Here is a 19,895-nt window from a genome sequence, read left to right as displayed (position 1 = left end):
ATGTCAACGAATCATTTAGAAGGTGGACTGATGTTAACATTGTAGAGGGAGAGATCCCAGAGAGAATTAAGTCCATCTGATGTATTAGCGCTATGTAAATTAGTATTCTAATGGCTAATTGTAGGAAAGTATATACTTTGAGTTATTGTATCATTTTCAAGTGGCTTTAAAATTTAGACGCTTCTCTTTTAGATGGTTTATTTCAGTAATATATTTGGATTCCACACGAGAAGTAGCTTGTTCTCATATTGTTTCCTATGCGTGAAAATGTCTAGCCTTATATAGTAATACAAGTTTTATAGGAGGGCAATAGCGTTTTGAAATTATATTCCTGACATGCTTGCAAACATCACTTCTTTTAGAAAGGGTTTAATAACACAGTAATGTTTATGTAAAGTGGGCTTATAGTGTCACACTCAAATCTAATAAAGTGGACATCCATCATGTTGCAATAAAGAGAAGAGCTTCTAATTAAAGTAGGACATCATTCGCAGGATTAAAGTCATTTAGCGTAATTGAAAAGTGTTAATACCCTATTTTATCCTCTTCCATTGGTATTACTTCAAGGGTAAAAACATTTTAAGGTGAAAATGTGTCTTATGCCTTTAATTGAATGTTATTACCTCCTGATTGTAACGTATTGAAACTGTTTAATTACAAACCTGAAAAATTAATTACTATGTTGAGGAACAGATCCCAGAGGGTTATAATGTTCTTTTTTGTAAGTAAATACAACATAAAAATTGATATGTTCTTATTTATAATCCATCTTGGAAACATACCTCAATATGATTTGTTATACCCAGATGTTTTTCTTAATTGAACAACCATAAAGCAACATAGGTCAACCAAGTTAACATTACTGCTCTCACATAGGAACTTTCGAAATTTTATGTTTGGGCTGCTTGTATTTAATGTGAGATGTATTGTAAAGTAATTTTTCATAGAAAAGAAAGTCATATTGTGAAATTCTTTAAGGGCACATGCACCCTTCAGAAACATTTGGCATCTTCTCTTTATTTTCAGTGATTTGCTTCATCTTGCATAGGTGGTAATATTTCTACCTCGCTCCTTTCAAAGCTATTACAGTCTGCAGAAATTTTGTAGCAGGAGTAGATTTGACTGTCTCTTTCTGTCAGTCCCAGCCACACACTTTTGAACATCTTCATTAAGAAATTCAGATAATTACACCAAGTATTCAGAATGATTAGTGGAAAGTCTATTTTGCATTTCTTAGTAATGTGCAGTTTATAAAACACAAGCATAGTTAATGTTACATTCCCCATTATCACAATGTCTGATGAGTCACATGAGCGTTGTCGTACCCATTTTACAGATGAGGAAATCATGTTTCAAAGATATTAAGCAACTAACAGTAAGTCAGGGGGAAAGTAAAGGCTTAAGGTAAAGATCCAGGGTTTTAATTTTTTAATTTTTATTTTTTCTTATTTTTTAAAAGAGTTTGTTTATTTGAGAGAGAGAGAGAGAGAGTATGTGTGTGCACACACAAGAGGGGGAGGTTTAGAGGGAGAGAGATTAGCAGACTCCCCGATAAGCAGGAAGCCCTATGCAGGGCTTGATCCAAAGACCCCAAGATCATGACCTGAGCAGAAGGCAGAAACTTAACCGATGGAGCCACCCAGGTGCCCCAAGATCCATGGTTTTTAGAGGATTATTCCTTCAGACTTCAGAGGACAGGCTGACTTCTTAAAGCATATTATTTTTCCATGATTTGGAGGAAGTTTCCCAGTGAAACTCACTCCGTGGCATTTAATCATCTCAAGACCGGATTTTTAGAAATATGTATTTTCTTTTTCCTACCATATCGCAGTAATTATAATAGCTATTGTTAATGTATTTTTCCTTCTGTGTGGGAAAGATATTGATGAGATTGTGTTTCTTTCACAGAACTTGCTTTTTCCAAATCAACCCCAGCAACCCAACAGCAGATGCTCTGTTTCGCCAACCGGAGACCTCACAATTACCAACATTCAGCGCTCAGATGCGGGTTACTATATCTGCCAGGCTCTAACTGTGGCGGGAAGCATTTTAGCAAAAGCTCAACTGGAAGTTACTGATGGTGCGGTATTATTATTATTAGATTTGCCTTTGGAAAATAGGAATTTTTATTTCAAGATCCATATTAACCATGTGACATTTTCTGAGTTGCTAAATGTGTAAATGAATGCTTATCTTCTAAGTTTGAATCTAGGTAAAAATAGCACTTTTAATATTTCTAATTCTACAGGTACTGTTCCAGTGAAAAATATCAAAGATTGTCTATTTTATTTTGAAAAATACAGAGATTCTTTATTTTAAAGAAATGACCTCACACTCCCAGGGTATAGATACGTCATCTGTATATTTTTTCGTTTTATGCTGGCATGATTGCTTCTCATGGATATTAATAATTTTATTTCATTAAAGAAGGAAGAGATATCATCTTTAATATTAGTGGAAACAGAGATGAGTTCTTAGTTAGCTAATCACATTATGACATCCCATGACTTTTTAATTATTCATTCGCTAAATTAAATAGCTTCCAAACTACTGATGGATGCTAAAATTGTTGGGGGATTTTTATTTGCACATTATGTACTATAAATCATAGCTGAGAAGCCTACATTTATAGTGATTGTTGAAAAGGATGTAAAGATCTCCATAATCTGTTTTTATTTCCCCAAGAGCTTATTTGTCACCATTGGTAGGTAGGGAACTTGAGATATTTTGTGAGTTTCTGGGTACAATTTTATCCATGTTGTTTGATGTCTTAAACTAAAAATTCTCTCTCGTTCTCTTATGTTTGTGAGGTTTGTGGGGCTTTTGTTTTCCCCTGATGCTGGTTTCTGAGATCTAAGAACTTTGTTTTGTGACCTCTCTGATTCTTTTCCTTCTCTGCTCATGAAATGTGGTGCACTTTTATGCAACTCAAATTTACATGTGGATTAAATGGTTATTTAAAATTAATACAAAGGAAATATTTTTTAATGTCTGTCCGTGGTGTTGCCTGATTCAGCACCATGTCAAGAATAGGAATAAATGGAACAGGCAAACATTGGCTGTAGGAACACTGAGTCGTTAATGGCGGTACCTGCTGATGTTGCAGAAATTTTACTGCCATGGAACTGAAAGAAGTCAGGCTCAAGGGTAACAGTGCTAAGAAATTCTTTCTTTAGATGGGCAAGATCTTTGATCCTTCATATCTATGTATTTTTTAAAAGAAATAGAAGATAATTATTCATCTTTCTTAAGTCCTTATGCTTTCTACCATTAGCAAAAATGTCCAGATACATATATACTGGGAAAAGAAGATATTCTAGCCAGAGCCTAAGTTGTTTTCTGTCTATGAGAATAAAACAGTCTACGTTTAATAATGAAAACCTCTACTGTAACCTAGTTGCTTATATTATTTTACAAAAGACAGACTCTAAAATATTTCTAAATAAATAAATTGTTATGGGAAAAGGCAAACCATATTTGTAGGAAATGAAATTGATGAATTAGAAGAGCCAGAATATATGACAGATTCTCGGGGTCATTTCTGATGCAATGAAAAGGAAAACTTTTGTTTTGAGAACTTGTGTTGGTTGATGACATAATCTCACAAAACAGTACAAAAGCTACTATTCTAGCTTTGTTTCTAAGGTCAAAATTAAAAGAATAAAAACAAGTTTAAACCTGATAAGTGAGATGACTGAACAGTTTGCTACAACTGGCTTGAATATTAATTCCTACATTGATTTTTACTTAAGTAAGCAATCACAAAGTCAAGATCCTTTTGCAAAAACATTGAATGAAGGTTATAGAGTTATTGATTTTGACAGGAAAGAACTCTAACTTCAAGACCTAACCGCCCCCCCCCCCCCCACATTATTTATTACAAATAACTCTTTCTAAATACTAACTTGCTACATTGACTTACGACTTTGGCTTCAGTTTTGTTGAGTTTTCAGATTGGTTAACAATTTAATGGTATGTGAGCTATCATTTTCATTTGCAACATTTTTTGGAGGGTGTGACCCAGGGCAATTTAGAGCCAATTGAAATTCCAATGTAGAATAAAAAATGTATGTCATATTCAGAGAAACAAGCAAAACATGTAGAGCAGTGTTTCTGTTGCTACATTTTTGCACTTAGACTCCTTTCTTGGAGGTATTTTTAACTCAAGTGTTCATATAAGATGAGATTGCTAATGGTGATGAAATGTTCTGTTGAGTGATAATTTTACTGATTATAGATTGAATGAAGATGCTTCCATATACTTGAATTTCAAAATATCCTTTCAGAAGACCTTCTCATTAATTCGTTGGCACTGTTCATTCCTTCTTTTCTTCTGCTCTTTTTCTTTCAGAAAATTAGGAAATTGTAATGAGAATTCTGAGTGCAGCCAATATCATCTAAAAGGACTAGAGAGAAGAAATGTATTTATATATTATATTGACAACAAATGTCACACCATGATCTTATATAAATGGTTTATTGAGGATTTATAATGCATAGTTAGAGAAAACCAGGGAATTGTTCACAGATCACTGGAAACCCTAAATGTTCATTTAACCTTTGACCTCAGTGTCATGGAAACCTGCGGTCATCTTTCACCCATAACATCTTTGAAACTGAAAATTCCTTCTGGCGAGGAGATTTTCAATTCCTTTATTGATCAAATTCATTAAAAAGACATTGAGCTACTCATTTGAGCAATAAAAAAGAAAGAAACTAATTAGATGTCCTTGGCTATACCTAATGATTTCAGGGATATAAAAATAAAAACAGGTTATGAGAAGTTACCTAAATTCTGTAGAGATATTTAATTTGAAAAAAAGCAGTAAGAATATTTAAAATTGAGTAAATAGATTCTACTCTAGTAATGTAGACCCATTTTTCTCATTGAATTTAGAATTATTCATGTTTTGTGATTTGCCCCTTCGTTTTTGACCCATAAAGAAAATAAATTCCACGAATATTCAGCTTGGATATCGATTGTGTGGTATGGGTCAGAATTAATATACCATTGTATTTTCACATTATCTGAAGATTATTTTATTTACTTCTAAAATGAAGAATTTGATCAAGAAAATCATGGAAGAAATAGTCCTAATTTTTGTAAATAATACACAAACAAAATTTCGTTTTTTAAGTTTTTTATAAGGTTTTTACATGTGTGCATAGACACACATACACATACACATTTTGATAAATATTTTGATGTAGTAGGTTTAGGTTGATTAGAAGTCCACTGCATCTTGACATGCACATGCAATAGATCTATTTCATAACCCCTATTTTAAATTAAAATTGGTTGGCTTTCTCATGGTAGGCTATAAAGGGGCTGTTTAATTTAATGTTTTTCCCCCAAAACCACAAATCCTAATAATAAAGATTCTGCATATAGATTGGTAAATAGATAATCTGGTGGACAAAGGAGATTGGAGTACTAATGAGCAAAATGACATTTTGATAATGTACATTATAACACACACACACACAAAAAACCCGTTATAGATACTTTATAGATACTTTCTCCTCACTGCTCCTTAATAATCATTAAAATCCACAACTGTTTTTCCTTCCCGTGAAAGTTTTATGTTTATATGTAACATACATATTTTGGTAATTATATAATAAACATAATATAAATATGCATAAATATTTTGAGTAATTAACCAAAATCCATGCAAGTTTATAGAACTTTCTCTTAACAAGGCCTTCCTTGGACCTGGACGTGCCAGTTTTGTTATGAAGTGTTCTTCTAATGAATTCTGGATGAAAGTTTGCATCCAATTGACTTCATATTTCCATCATCCATTTAAATAATACTCACATCCTGCTATATTTCCTTAATCATTATGAAATACTTCCAAACACACTGAAGACACTCTCATGAAACAAATTCAATTAAAAAAACACTGAACTAGAAGGTTATGAATTGTGGAAATTTTACCCAGATGAACACAGGAATTGATATATATGTAAACACTGATTTTACATGAAAACCCTAATTTGTCATACCATAAATAGATTATAACTAGATTACTCCTTAATTCTAAGGACTAGTTAAATCCTATCACCCATATCATAATACTGTAATCTAAGGCCCAGTGTCATAATCTTGGAAATAAAGTGTTTATATCTAGTAATTTAATATCAAGCAACATATCATAGTCTATATATATATGTATATGTATAAATAGAGAGGGAGAGAGAGCAAGGTGCTTTGAAGGGTGAAATTATGTATTATATGTATGTTTATAATGAAAGCAAAGATGAAAATTGTTTCTACCCATATGATACTCTATAGACTCTCTTAAATATGCATGTAAGAGATAAAATGTACATTTTGTGAATAACCTTTATTTTATATTTATATTATCTCCATAGTTTTATTTTAATATTTTAATATGATAAAGACTTTCAACAATACTATAATGTCAGAATTTATTTTATTGGCATCTACCGTAGGTAATTCAGAGTAAGTTATAAACAATAGTATGTCCTGGATAATTACGCTGTATATATATTATGGTATGTATAGATGATAGATACATAATGGACATAAATATGCAGGATAATAGATATATAGATAATATATATTATCTATTTTATAGGTATTTTTATATATAGATATTTTATAGATATCTATCTATATTATCTATTTTATAGATATATAGATAATATATATTACCTATTTTATAAATAATATCTATTTTATAGATATTATCTATTTTATATTTTATATTATAGATAATATCTATTTTATAGATAATATATATTATCTATATATCTATTATCCTGCATATTATCTATATTATGGATAATAATATTATCTATATATCTATATTATAGATTATATATTATAGATATAGATTATAGATAATATATATGCAATATGCATCTAATACTATAATATAACTTCTGAGAAGTTAAAATATACTGAAAATATCCTTATCCTTTAGTTTTGACAGATAGACCTCCACCCATAATTCTACAAGGCCCGGCCAACCAAACACTAGCAGTAGATGGTACAGCATTACTGAAATGTAAAGCTACTGGGGATCCTCTTCCTGTAATTAGCTGGTTGAAGGAGGGATTTACTTTTCTGGGTAGAGATCCAAGAGCAACTATACAAGAACAAGGGACACTGCAGATTAAGAATTTACGGGTAAGTGATGCTTGACTTGTGTTTGGGTCTTCATTTCAATGTAGGTATTGCCCTCAGGAGAAGTTGCTTTGTAAACTTAAAGTCTTCCACACTAGCACAGTTGCTGTACCTTGTATTATAGGCCCTGTTAGTTCTTATTTCCTTATTTCATATTTCAAATTCATCATTTCATGAATTGACATCATAAGGAAGGTCTTTATGTTAATGATAAGATCATAACAGACTTAGAAACTTTTGATTCTTTCCTTCCAACTTGTACGTATCCAACTGGTAAAGATAAAAATCTTAGACACGTGAAGTTAATCATAGTAATGGGATATTTAAAGTGATTTGAAAGTGTCAAATCCTTCTGATTTACTGTCGCGAACAAAGGAAGTTTGTAAGGAAATGTGGACCACTTGGCTTGGCCAAGCTATTATGTGAAAAACTGAAGAGATAAGATTGAGTACATAAAAGGTAGGTTTGGCTAGTTGGTGGAAAATCTTACATTTTAGTTTAAGTTGCTGTGGAGTTTAGATTTAAGCCTGTGGGCAAGGACGAGTCATTGCTGTTTTTTTAACGGAAGATGGCGACTATTCCTGCCAATTTAACAAATTTAACTTACTCCCGAAGTAACTCAAATGCCTCTTTCTGAATATTGTATTAGCTATCTATTGTTGTTTAACAATATTAGCAAACACTTAGAGGCTTAAAGCAACATACATTTATTTGTTTCTGTGGGGTTAGAAGCCTGAGTGTGACTTAGTTGGGTCTTCCACTTCTGGGTCTCACAAAGGGATAATCAAGTATCTGGGTTGTGGTCTCATCTGAAGATTAGGCATAAATTTGCTTCTAAGCAACGTGATTGCTGGCAGCAATCAGTTCCAAATGGCTATTATACGGATTACCTCAGCATCTCGTTTGCTATGGACTGAAGGTTGCCTTAAGTTCCTTGCCATATTGATATTCCCGTTTTGACTACTTGGTTCCTCAGAGTCAATGAGGAAGGGAGTCTCCTGGCAAGACAAGTATTATGACCTTATGTTACATAATCGCAAATGTGACATCCTGTCACCCTTGCCATCTTCTGTTGTCTAGAAGCAAGTCAACAGATCCCATACACATTTGAGGGGAGGGATTGATTACACAAGGTGTGAAGACCAGATAGGGACCACCTGGCCTCTATGAGTATATTCACTTTCATTCAACAAAATGTACAGAGCTCCCCCTCCCCCCCGCCATATGGGAATCACCATGCTAAAACTGCAGAGTTTGCTAGAATAGTCAAAAGATTGGGAATGAGAGCCAGAATTAAGATGACTAACATAATGCATGAAGAAAAATTAATCAAAAATTATTTGGTAGAAGAGCAATTAGTAGAATCTGGTATTTAGGTAGAAATAGGAGCCAAGATTAAAAAAAAAACAAAAACACACAAAACAAACAAACAACAACAAAACAAAAAACCGGAAAAACAATACTGAATTTTACTATCTGGAAGCTAGGGAAGAAGTTAAAATATTTTTCACTACATGTATTTTCAATTGATTACAACATGGATTATTTCTTCTCTTAAAATACAAATATATTTATAATTAATTATGTGTTTACTTGGTATTTATGAGTGTATCACCCAGATATTACAAAAAAGGAAGGACTCTTTTTGTAGTATGTCCATGCATACTCAAAGCACCAAACCTTTGTTAATTTGAATATTTGTTAATAAGATTAATATGTAATGTTTTCATTTTAATTTTGAGACATAGGCATTAATTATTGCTTGAAGTAGGAAAAATGCTGTCAAATTCAGTTAAAAGACAAATAAATTGATTTTAGCCTGTTTCTTTATTGATTCTAAATTAATTGCTAACCTTCTTTGAACAAATGGGAGTTATTAAAAAATTAATGCCACCTCTCCTTGAGTAAACACTTTCACCTCTCTCTTTGGGCTAAAGGCAGACTTGGGCCATGGAGGTTAATGCATTTTCACTGTACCACTGAATTAAAGGGTGTGCTTGAATAGCCAAGATCCCCAGTAGTATTTGAAAGAAGCAATTAAAGGTGGGTGCTTGATGATGTCAAACAAACTTCGAGCCCTGTGTCAGGCTTCTGAGTCGTGTCTCTGAGATGCAAGTTCCTGGGGGTTTGTCTGCAGCCAACCACGCAAGGAGAAAAGCAGGTGATGGAGTGGGCCAACACATTAATCTCTTTTTAAAGCACTTGGTTAAGGATAAAAGGAGAAGAAAAGAAGAGAGATGAAGCCCTCATGACCCGAAAAGAAATTATTTAAAGGGATAAGAATGAAGGTAGTGATGATGATGATTGAAGACTGAGTTTTAGCAATGATATTTCAGCTTTTGATAGGGCTTTTGATAAACTCCAGTATGAAAATGTTGTTCTTTTTCTGGCTCTCTTTAAAGGGAGATAAAAATGTATTTTTACACTACTTCACTCGTATAGTCAAAAGAGGGTTTCTATAGGTCATATTCCTTTGTGTCTCACTATTTCTTTCCTTTTTTTTTTTTTGGTACTTAATGCCGGGTGGGGGTGGAAATAATGTGATGAACACTGTGTTCTCCTAGTCCAGCTAATTGGTAACTGAATCTGTATCTTTTGAGGAGTAGAATATTCCAATACTCATTAAAATCTACCTACCACCGCTAATGTCAGACTGTGTTTCTCCACAATAACAAGGAGATGCAGTTAAGAAGCATTACCTACATACCCTTCTTTCAGCATTTGCACATAATAACAAGTGCTACATTTTAGTTCAACAGCTATAATAAAATGCAAATTCTTTACTCTTTCACAGACCGTATTCAAATGAACATCGCATTAAAATCCAACCTTGGCTCATTATATTTAGTTTGTGAGTGATGCTTCTTAAATGGAGAGATTTCTAATGACTATAATGCACACACAGCCACGTGTGAAAGAATGGCTCTTTTTACAATGGCTATTCCCCGTCATCCCGCTGTATAATAGAAGACAGTTGTATGAAGATAATATGGCAGAGAATGATGCTCCAGAGCAGTTTGAAACTCAAGTTAAAATACATAATGACATTTAAAATCAATTAAAATGGTGGCCCAGCAGTAACACCCATGCACTAACGATGTACCTGAGAATCCATTGTGGAAGGTTGAGTCATCAGTACACTTACACTGTGGACCCAGCAGAGACTATATTCCATGAACCCTCATATTTCATCAACAATTAGACTCATGTTCATCACAGAATTTTAAGTTTGCGTCATGTGACCTGCCTTGTTCAGACTGGTCATCAGTTTCTCTTCCCAGTCTCATCTCTAAACAAGTGTGATTCAATCTGTTTATACTCTAGGCTCACAGAACTCAACCACAAAGAAGATTTTTGACATACAATTTTTCATTGATTTGCGCCTTTTGCCAAAATATAGTCACAGAAATGTATACCTTGTACATTTGTAAAAGAGAACTCTTGATTATATTATCAACTACTTAAAAAAAATCCTTTCCTGTTCTTCAGTGAATAATAAAAGTATTTTAAGTGATCAATGGAATGGCGGTTCTTAAATATGCTTTAAAGAGTGGGGCATGAGATTATTTGCTTGGTCCCGTTTGGCTCTAAACTGCAGGGACTCCTTAGACATGGTTTGTGTGTTTATGATATAATTTTATCTCATTCTCTGTCACACTACTAAAATCTAAATATAAGTGAATACCAATCTATTTGAAGGGAGAGTCTTGTTTGTTTTTTTCCTTCGCTTTTCTCGTCTTTAAAAAAAAAGTCAGCCGCCTGGTATCACAATCCTTATTGACTCTGAGTGCATTCTGTCCATTGAAATATAATGTATTAAGGTGGAAAAGACAGTTTTGCATTACTGATCTGTGAATATTTATAGGATTCTGAAAAATTCTGTCCTGAGTTGTCCATGACTCTGACACAGCGAAACCCCATCGTAAATTGGAGTTATACGAAGATAAAGGTTTTACGATGGAGGAAAGAGGAACAGACAAATCGAGTTTACCAGACAAATAACATTTAGTTGTAGAAAATACAAAACAATCATTCAATTCCTGTTATGAATAAAATAATATTATATGATATTATTATTATATGATATTTATATAATATATGAGTTGATTTTAATATTTTGTGTACATATGATTGACTCTAATGAACAGTTTGGACAGCCAAATGATACATCACATTTTAAGAAATTACCTCCTTGAGATTGAGTAATTACTTTACAAATTAATTAAAATAATTGAATTGTCTCCCTTTCTTGCACACTAGATTTCTGATACTGGTACTTACACTTGTGTGGCGACAAGTTCAAGTGGGGAGACTTCGTGGAGTGCTGTGCTGGACGTGACAGGTGAGTCCTTGGGAATGATCCCAACAGAAGAAATCTTGAGCCCATTTCAGTGACTAGCTCGTCGTCAAGTAACAATCAAATAATCAACATTTTAAATTCACTGACTACAGAAATGAAGTCATATGCCACTTTTTAATTTCTCCACATGACATTGCATATATGCAGTTTGATAAGACCCGAAGAGCAAGCAATTCTAGTGATCTTGCATGAAAGTAAGCATTTAATAACATGTAGGAAAGGCAGATATTCATTTACATACTTCTGATTCATGAAGATGAATTGCTCATTGTCTAGGTCAACTTCTTTAATAGACTATTTTCCTTCTTTTAAGTGTTATGGCATCTTATGTAATCAGGAATGAAGCATTTTCTGTTTGTCCTCTATAGAATCTGGAGCAACAATCAGTAAAAATTATGACTTAAGTGACCTGCCAGGGCCACCATCCAAACCACAGGTCACTGATGTTACTAAGAACAGTGTCACCTTGTCCTGGCAACCAGGTACCCCTGGAGCCCTTCCAGCAAGTGCATATATCATTGAGGCTTTCAGGTATGGGACAGTTCCTTTTTTTTTTTTCCTCCATTGGGTTGTTGCTTTAGCTCCTATATCCTAAAATGTCACGCGAGCTATCCTGCTGTTTTATCTTAAGAACATGTTTAACAGTGCATTTTAAGTATTTATCTGATTTTATTCAAGAATAGACTCTAGTTGTTTTTTTTCCACTTATAACTTGATAATAGGACTAAATGTGCATTAACCATGCCTAAGTCTATGGGGATCTAGCTCAACACCTAACCACTTAGCTCCTTTCTTTACTCTGACCATCGTAAAGACTTAAGATGAGTATTTTGTCATTAGAACTAGACAGAAAATAATTTAATTAGGCGGGATACTTTTTAAGTTCTGCATTGTTTACTGAGGCATGGAATCCTGGAAACTTGCTTCCTCATAATTACGGAAGAATTTTAAATAGTTCCACTGTTTCTGTGCTATATATTTTAATGCAGCTTTGGGGTATGCCTAAGAAAAAAATTAATTAAGTAAGTAATCAATTAAAGAATTGATTCCATGCACTTCTGGTTGCTGAAAGGAAAAAATATGTCCAATTGTTATTTGAAGAAATTGTCATCAATATAAGGATATAGACTATACATTAGCAAATGTCATGGTGAAGTCATTGTGAGAATTCGATAAAATACTTACACGAGTGGGAAAATGAAGTTTGTATTGTTTCAATGTTCTTTTATTTGCTTTTATAAAGATAGCAATAGCCCCTGTCATTTTAAAGCATTAGGACAAACCATTACTTTCGTTTTAGGCTTCCCTAATCTATTTAAGGTAACAATCAACAAATACATCATTTCCAACTTTCAAAAGACAGTTTTTCTGTAATTTTCATGCTTTGACGTATAAGAACTTTTGAAAAGTGAATGAGCAGCCCTGAAAAATCACATTCTCTCCTCATTATGAACAAAAGTAGACAAAGTTTTCTAAACGGGCATCCCATCTCTGGTGGGCTGTTAAGGGGTCACCACATCTAGATTCAGAGGTATTTCACCATTTGAAGATGAGAAATCACATAACTGTTTAATGTACAATTTTATTAAAAATGTGACCAAAGGAAAATATTCCTTACATGCTTCCTTTCTTCTTTTACAGATATGTAGTTTTAGAAGGCTCTATTATAATATTGCATGTGGAATTGATGCAAAAGAAAACACACCTTGTAACAGGAAAATGTATTGGCATAATTTACTCTGTAGTCCATTTATTCTTTCTACAGGTTAATTCTTTTCAAGGTATATATGCATACATTTACGAGGACCATATTTTTTGTATAAACTTGATGTTGTGATCTTGGCCTCTGTTCCTTTTACAGGTATTCATTTAGTGGGCTGCTGTGCATTAGCAACGGGCTGTCACATCTCCTGGGCTGAGTTTAATTTTGTTGTGCATGGCACTTCCGTTAGGTGGGCTCGGCTTTGTTGTTGAATAAACCGAAATCATCCAAATGTTTCATTTATTGGGCTTAACACTTCAAGTGTTGTGCGTGTGTGTGTTTAATTTTCAGCCATTAACTTTTGTCATTGAAACCCAACTCCATTGCCAATACCTTCACGACTGGTCTTCTAAGTGAAAGTTCTGTTCCTGTTTCAGCCAATCGGTGAGCAACAGCTGGCAGACAGTGGCAAACCATGTAAAGACCACGCTCTACACAGTGAGGGGATTGCGGCCCAATACGATCTATTTATTCATGGTCAGAGCGATCAACCCCCAAGGTCTCAGTGACCCAAGCCCCATGTCAGATCCCGTGCGCACACAAGGTAATTTCAAGGGCTGTAAACATGACTGGTTCTGGAAGGCGGAGTTCAGCGGCTCTTTAAGAACAAAGGGATTGCCTGAGGAAAGAGAAATGTGTCTGCCTCACTTGTTACATTGATTCATTAGACGGGATCCAGGGATGGAGAAGGGACTTGCTGTTCACCTCTGTGAATGAGTCCTCCTCTCGGAGCTGCCAGCGTCTGTTGAGTAAAAAATAAATAAATAAGCAAGCAAATAAACAGATAAACAAACAAAATAATTGTTTACATTTGCATAGTAAATCAGCTAAGTTAGGACTTTACTATATTTCAAAAGGAGGAAGCTGGTCTTCTTTGAAAGTTAATGATACAATGTAAAAAGTGGGGTGTTTTTTTTTTAAGATTTTATTTATTTATTTGATGGACAGAGATCACAAGTAGGCAGAGAGGCAGGCAGAGAGAGAGAGGGGGAAGCAGGCTCTCCGCTCTGCAGACAGCCCGATGCCTGGCTCTATCCCATGACCCTGAGATCATGACCTGAGCCGAAGGCAGAGGCTTAACCCACAGTGCCACACAGGCGCCCCCAAAAAGTGATCTTTAATGGATATGATGCCCAGATGGGGATATCAAAATTACCCCTATTGTTTAAGAATTCTATTTTTATAGCACAGGGGGTCTCCAGGAGAGCTCCCACGGGAGCAGCAGCTGCATCACCCAGGACCACGGTAGAAATTCAGTCTCAGGCCCCAGCTCAGAAGCTCTGGGGGTGCTTCCCAGCAGTCTGTGTTAGGGTGCTCTCTGGGAGATGATTCTGCTCAAGTTTGACAAGCATTCCTACAGTGGGTGGGCTTTTTGTTTTTGTTGTTGTTTGTTTTGTTTCGTTTTTCTTTATCAGACCACGTGTTTAAAGGAGCGATTTGTTTCCCAAAGGAGTAAATCAAGTTTTCTTCCGGAGGTATACAATTCTTTTGACTGATTAAAAAAATCAAAAACAAAACAAATGAGCCAAGGGAAAAGAGAGAAATCAAGAAACAGACTCCAAATTTAGAGAACAAACTGACTGTTACCAGGAGGAGGTGGGGGATGGGTGAAATCAGTGTTGGGGATTAAGGACTGCCCATGCTGTGATAAACGCTGGGTGAGGAACTGTGCGATCACTCTGTCGTACACCCGAAACTAACACGACGCTGTATGTTAACTACCTGGAATTTAAATAAAAACTTGAACATGCAGAATATTATAATTTCAAAACTGAAGATTTTTCTTCTCAAATTAAGAAGTCACTGGAGTCGAGGGGTTAAAACAGGATGCTGCATTATAAGTTCCTTTCCTACTAGTAGATGGAGGGAATTAATAAAACAGACCTTGTGGCTTTATTATTGGTTACAACCGACTTCCCGCAGGGTTCTTGAGAAAGGGTTAATTATTTCCTATTTGTAAAAGGCTTTGAACAAGATATAATTCAAAGTAGTATTTTTATGCAATGAAAAGCACCATACAGCCATAAAAATATTATTATAATTACAATGTAGTGCCGTGATAGTAACTAGCACGCTCTTATAACAGAGAAGGGCGCCTTAAAGGAATCGAGTGAAATAGTCCCCACGTGATTTTAGAACGTTGCTGACATGATGACAGTCAGGGGAGGAGGGAATGCCACTTCGCTATTGTTCTCTAAGCAGTAATGTGATTAATTTTCCATGATGATAAAGGGCCTGTAGGTAAAGAACCTGTCTCCAGAGAAATAAAAAGTACAACAAGAAATTTGAAGATCTGAAACTGGTTATATTTTACCTTGCTTGGATCCAGTTGCTTTTAGTGGGTCTGAATTTAATGAGTAAATTAAATTATGGAACCTGAAGATGTATGTGGCTTTAACTCAAGAAATCAGAGTACCGGGGTCATTTTTACCAGTGTAGACAGAAACAGTTTTTGTGTGTAGCTCTAATGGAAGGCGAGAGATAACAGAGTAGGGAAGACTTTGGGTGTGATTATATCTGGCAGACCTTCCTGATCATTCAATAACTCTGCCAGTCACTAAATCTTGGCTCATAAAATAACTTCTCAGTGAAGAGGTCCAAAAAGATTAATGAGAAGTTGTTTGTGATCTGGCTTGATCCAGCTGAGAGACTATATAGAGCAAAAGACTTATGTTCTCTTAACAGATATTTAATAGGAAAACTCATGTTGTGTGTTTGAATGTCAGTTTCATTTTTTGACACTACACTTTCAGCAGCTTTGCATTCTGCGAAGCACTTCTTTTCAAAGGACACTTTGCTGTGTGAGGTCTTATTTTGAAAGATATTAAGTACCATAGAATTTTGAATTCTTTGGGAAGGCAGCAAATACTTGTAGCGTCAACATCACAGTAGACCACAGATATGTCAGCAAAGGTTAATATTATTCACATATTATTAATAATTTTTTTGGATCAAGTAGAGTAGCTCTGCTATTTATGTTAAGGATGAAAAACAGTGGAACTGGGGGGAAAATTCACCAAAGCATAGTTCCCAATTATTTATGTCCCAATTTTTTCGCTCATTTTTTTATTGCTTACATTATACATTTTTCAAATAATAGCAGCAAATATATATATCCTGAGTCATGAGATAAGTTTGTGCTTTACTCAAATCGCTACAGAGGGTTGGAAAACAATAGAAGAGATTTAAGGTATTTTAATCCTGCTATTTTAATTAAAATCAAATTTGGGAATTAATGATATAAATCCAAATATTAAATAAAAGCAACACTTTCATTGTATACTACATGTAATGCCAAGCTTATATATATTTGGGGGGGGTCAAATATCTTTTTTTTTTTTCATTTTTTAAATTTTATTCTATTTTTTTTTCAGTGTTCCAAAATTCATTGCTTATGCACCAACCCCAGTGCTCCATGCAATACGTGCCCTCCTTAATACCCACCACCTGGCTCACCCCACCCCCGTCCCCACCCTCACCCCTCCAAAACCCTCAGTTTATCTCTCAGAGTCCACAGGCTCTCATGGTTTATCTCCCTCTCTGATTATATTATATGCATTCTTCCATGTCACACTAAGGTCCTTGAGAATTTTATTTTCTTTTTTTAAAAAAATTTTGAATATAGTTGGCATACAATACTACGTTGTTTCAGGCATACAACATGGTGATTCAACTTCTCTCTATGTTATACTGGGCTCACCGCAAGTGCAGCTACTGTCTGTCACTATTCAGTGCTATTACAGTATCATTGACTATGTTCCCTGTGCTGTGGCTTTAAAGAAATATCTATTTATTTTTAAATTCGAGTATAATTGGCATTCAGTGTTATATTCATTTTAGGTATACCATCTAATGATTCAATAATTCTATACATTACTCATTGCTTATCACAGTACATGTACTTTTAATCCTCTTCATCTGTTTCGCCCATCTCCCTCTCCCCTCCGGAAGCTACCAGTTTGTTCTCTACCCTATGCTGTGGGTTTTATTCCGTGACTTACTCATTCCATTACTGGAAGCCTATACCTCTCACTCCCCTTCACCCATGTGCCCATCCTTCCGCTCCCTCCCCTATTTAGGTCCCAGTTTGTTAGTTCATCCAATTTAAATTATGGCCAAGATATGCACTTACAGGTATTTTTGCTGGAATGTTGCATTGCGGCCTAGAAAATAGGAGAAAACAGGATTAAGAAAATTGATTATTTTAAATTAGGCTTCCTTCCTTAAAAGATAGCTGGAGAAAAAAAAAATCAACTTAACAATGCAGTGCAACAGTTAACATAGTTGATTTGAGTTTGTGTGAAATTCAATATTTGATATCAATTTGATGAACTCGGAAGTCTATAATTTCTCTATTTTTTTCTTAGTGGGCACAGAATATAAACCATTATATGGAACAATAGACTAGTATTATGCGAATGGTGAATACTGGAGCAGCTGAACAATGTATGGCTGAGAATATAGGATTCTAAATATTGCAATTCTTTCTCCTCTCCCTCCCCCAATCACTTCCAAAAAACAGCCAAGTTATTTTTTTTTTGATCAGATATTGAAATTCTGTTCCAAATTGATTACTTTAGAACATTTTATCAGTATCCTAAATTTTTCAGTCAAAAGTATTTTTGTAAATTTGGAGGGCTTTTTCCTCTTCTTTCCCTCACTTTGCTAAACTTTAGTGATGTAATTCACTTCCCACATTTCCCTCATTACTTTCTTTTCCATGCTTCCAGTCTGGAATGGGTCAAGGAGTAACAACATACAATCTACCAATTGGGACAAGGAATTGAACAAATTCCTAAACAGCAGTTTTCAGATATAGCTCCATGAACTACTCGGGAAAGTCCTCCAATATGTCCACATCTGTAGAAAACTGCTGTTTCTAGAGAAGTCTTGTGGCACATACTTTGTTCTTTAATAAGCAAATAATAGATCTTCCACAGCGATGTATTTGAAGGGAGTGAGAGATTACAAACACTTTTATTAATTATATTTTAGTTAAGATAAATATCATCTCTCAAATGATGTCCTAGCAGGGATGGTATGTATATAAATATGCTTTAATGTTTTTTGTCACAAAGTTTTGTTTTTTGCCCTGCAATTATTTCTAATGACCTAATAGTAATGGCTTGTGTAATACACATTAAAATTTTACTAGGAATTTTTAAATTTGGGGAATGCTTATCTCTGTAGATATCAGCCCACCAGCACAAGGAGTGGACCATAGACAAGTACAGAAAGAACTAGGAGATGTCATTGTCCGTCTTCATACTCCAGTTGTGTTGACTCCCACCACGGTTCAAGTCACGTGGACGGTAAGTTTTCAAAAGCAACGTTAATGGCAGTTTCTTTTATTCCTTCAAGAAAACAAACCAAAGATGGAAAAAGTGAATCCACAAGCAAAGAGCAATGGAAACCCTCACCATTTAAAATCAAGGTGTAATCAATGGCAAAAAAGAAAAATATTCTATAGAATAAAAGAGTAGAATAAAAATATTATTGCATTTCAATTGCAATAGAACCATGGCATGTTTCCTCTTCTTATTTTTTTCACAGCTTTCTTGAGATATAATTACCATATCAGAGTCAGAATGGACAAATCTGTTTGGATATATTTACAGAATTGTGCAATCATCATCAGAATCTGGCTTTAGAACGTTTCGTCATCTGAAAATGTAACCCTGTGTTCATTGCAACGTGCCTCCTCCATTCCCCCTCTTTAGCTCTTTGCACCCACTAATCTACTTTCTGTCATAGATTTGCCTATTCCTTTGCTATGAATGAAATCATGCAATTTGTGATCTTTTGTGTCTGGCTTCTTTCACTCAATGTAATGTTTTTGAGGTTCAACCATGTTATAATATCTATCAGTACTTTGTTCCTTTTTATTACTGAATAGCATTCTATCCTCCTCTGCTTTCTCATCAGCTGATGCCCTTTTCAGTTGTTTCTAGTTGTGGCGGACATGAACCAGGGAGCCATAAACATTTGAGAACAAGTTGACATATGTTTTCATTTTTCTTGGTATCTACCTAGGAATTATGGAATAAATGATGACTCTGAAATATTTGGATAAACTGCCCAAATGTTTTCCCAAGTGGTTCTACCAACTTATGTTTCTCCAGCAATATTTGAAACCTTCAGTTTCTTCCACACCCTTGCCAGATTCTCTCACATCCTCCTCAACACTTGTTATTCTCTGTTTTTTTACTCTAACTGTTCTCGTGGGTGTGGAGCGGAATATCCTTGTGGTTTTGATTTGCATTTCTTTAATGACTAGTGATATTTTCCATTTTTTCATGTGCTTGAGCATTTGTATGTCTTCTTTAGAGAAGATATTCAAATTCTTTGCTCATTTTTAAGTTAGGTTGTTCGTCCTTATTATAGACTTGTGTTTTTTATAAAGTGGGTACAAACACCTTATCAGATATATTATTTGTAAATATTTTCTCTCAGTCCATGCGTTGGTTTTACTTTTTTTTTTTTTTAAAGATTTTTTTGAGAGAGAGTGAGAGAGCATGCATGAGAGAGAGAATGTGCACAAGTGGGCATGGTGTAGAGGGAGAGAGAGAAGCAGATCTCTCTGCTGAGCAGGGAGCCAATGTGGGACTCGATCCCAG

General features: G+C 34.7%; 1 protein-coding gene across 25 annotated transcripts in view; it reads left to right on the top strand.

The window, feature by feature from the left end:
- The window catches only part of ROBO2 (roundabout guidance receptor 2), a 1,322,570-nt gene that overhangs the window by 1,216,406 nt on the left and 86,269 nt on the right, over positions 1–19,895 (top strand). For all 25 annotated transcript variants that reach the window (XM_046002527.1, XM_046002529.1, XM_046002535.1 and 22 more), the window contains 6 exons: positions 1,909–2,080; positions 6,954–7,159; positions 11,417–11,498; positions 11,885–12,047; positions 13,656–13,822; positions 18,469–18,590. In XM_046002527.1, the coding sequence (XP_045858483.1) occupies positions 1,909–2,080; positions 6,954–7,159; positions 11,417–11,498; positions 11,885–12,047; positions 13,656–13,822; positions 18,469–18,590 (912 nt within the window). The remainder of the gene's footprint in view (positions 1–1,908; positions 2,081–6,953; positions 7,160–11,416; positions 11,499–11,884; positions 12,048–13,655; positions 13,823–18,468; positions 18,591–19,895) is intronic.

Source organism: Meles meles, chromosome 4, assembly GCF_922984935.1.
Source record: "Meles meles chromosome 4, mMelMel3.1 paternal haplotype, whole genome shotgun sequence".
Classification (NCBI taxonomy): Eukaryota; Metazoa; Chordata; class Mammalia; order Carnivora; family Mustelidae; genus Meles; species Meles meles.
The sequence above is the reverse complement of the archived record's forward strand: the minus strand, read 5'-3'. Positions and strand labels throughout refer to the sequence as shown.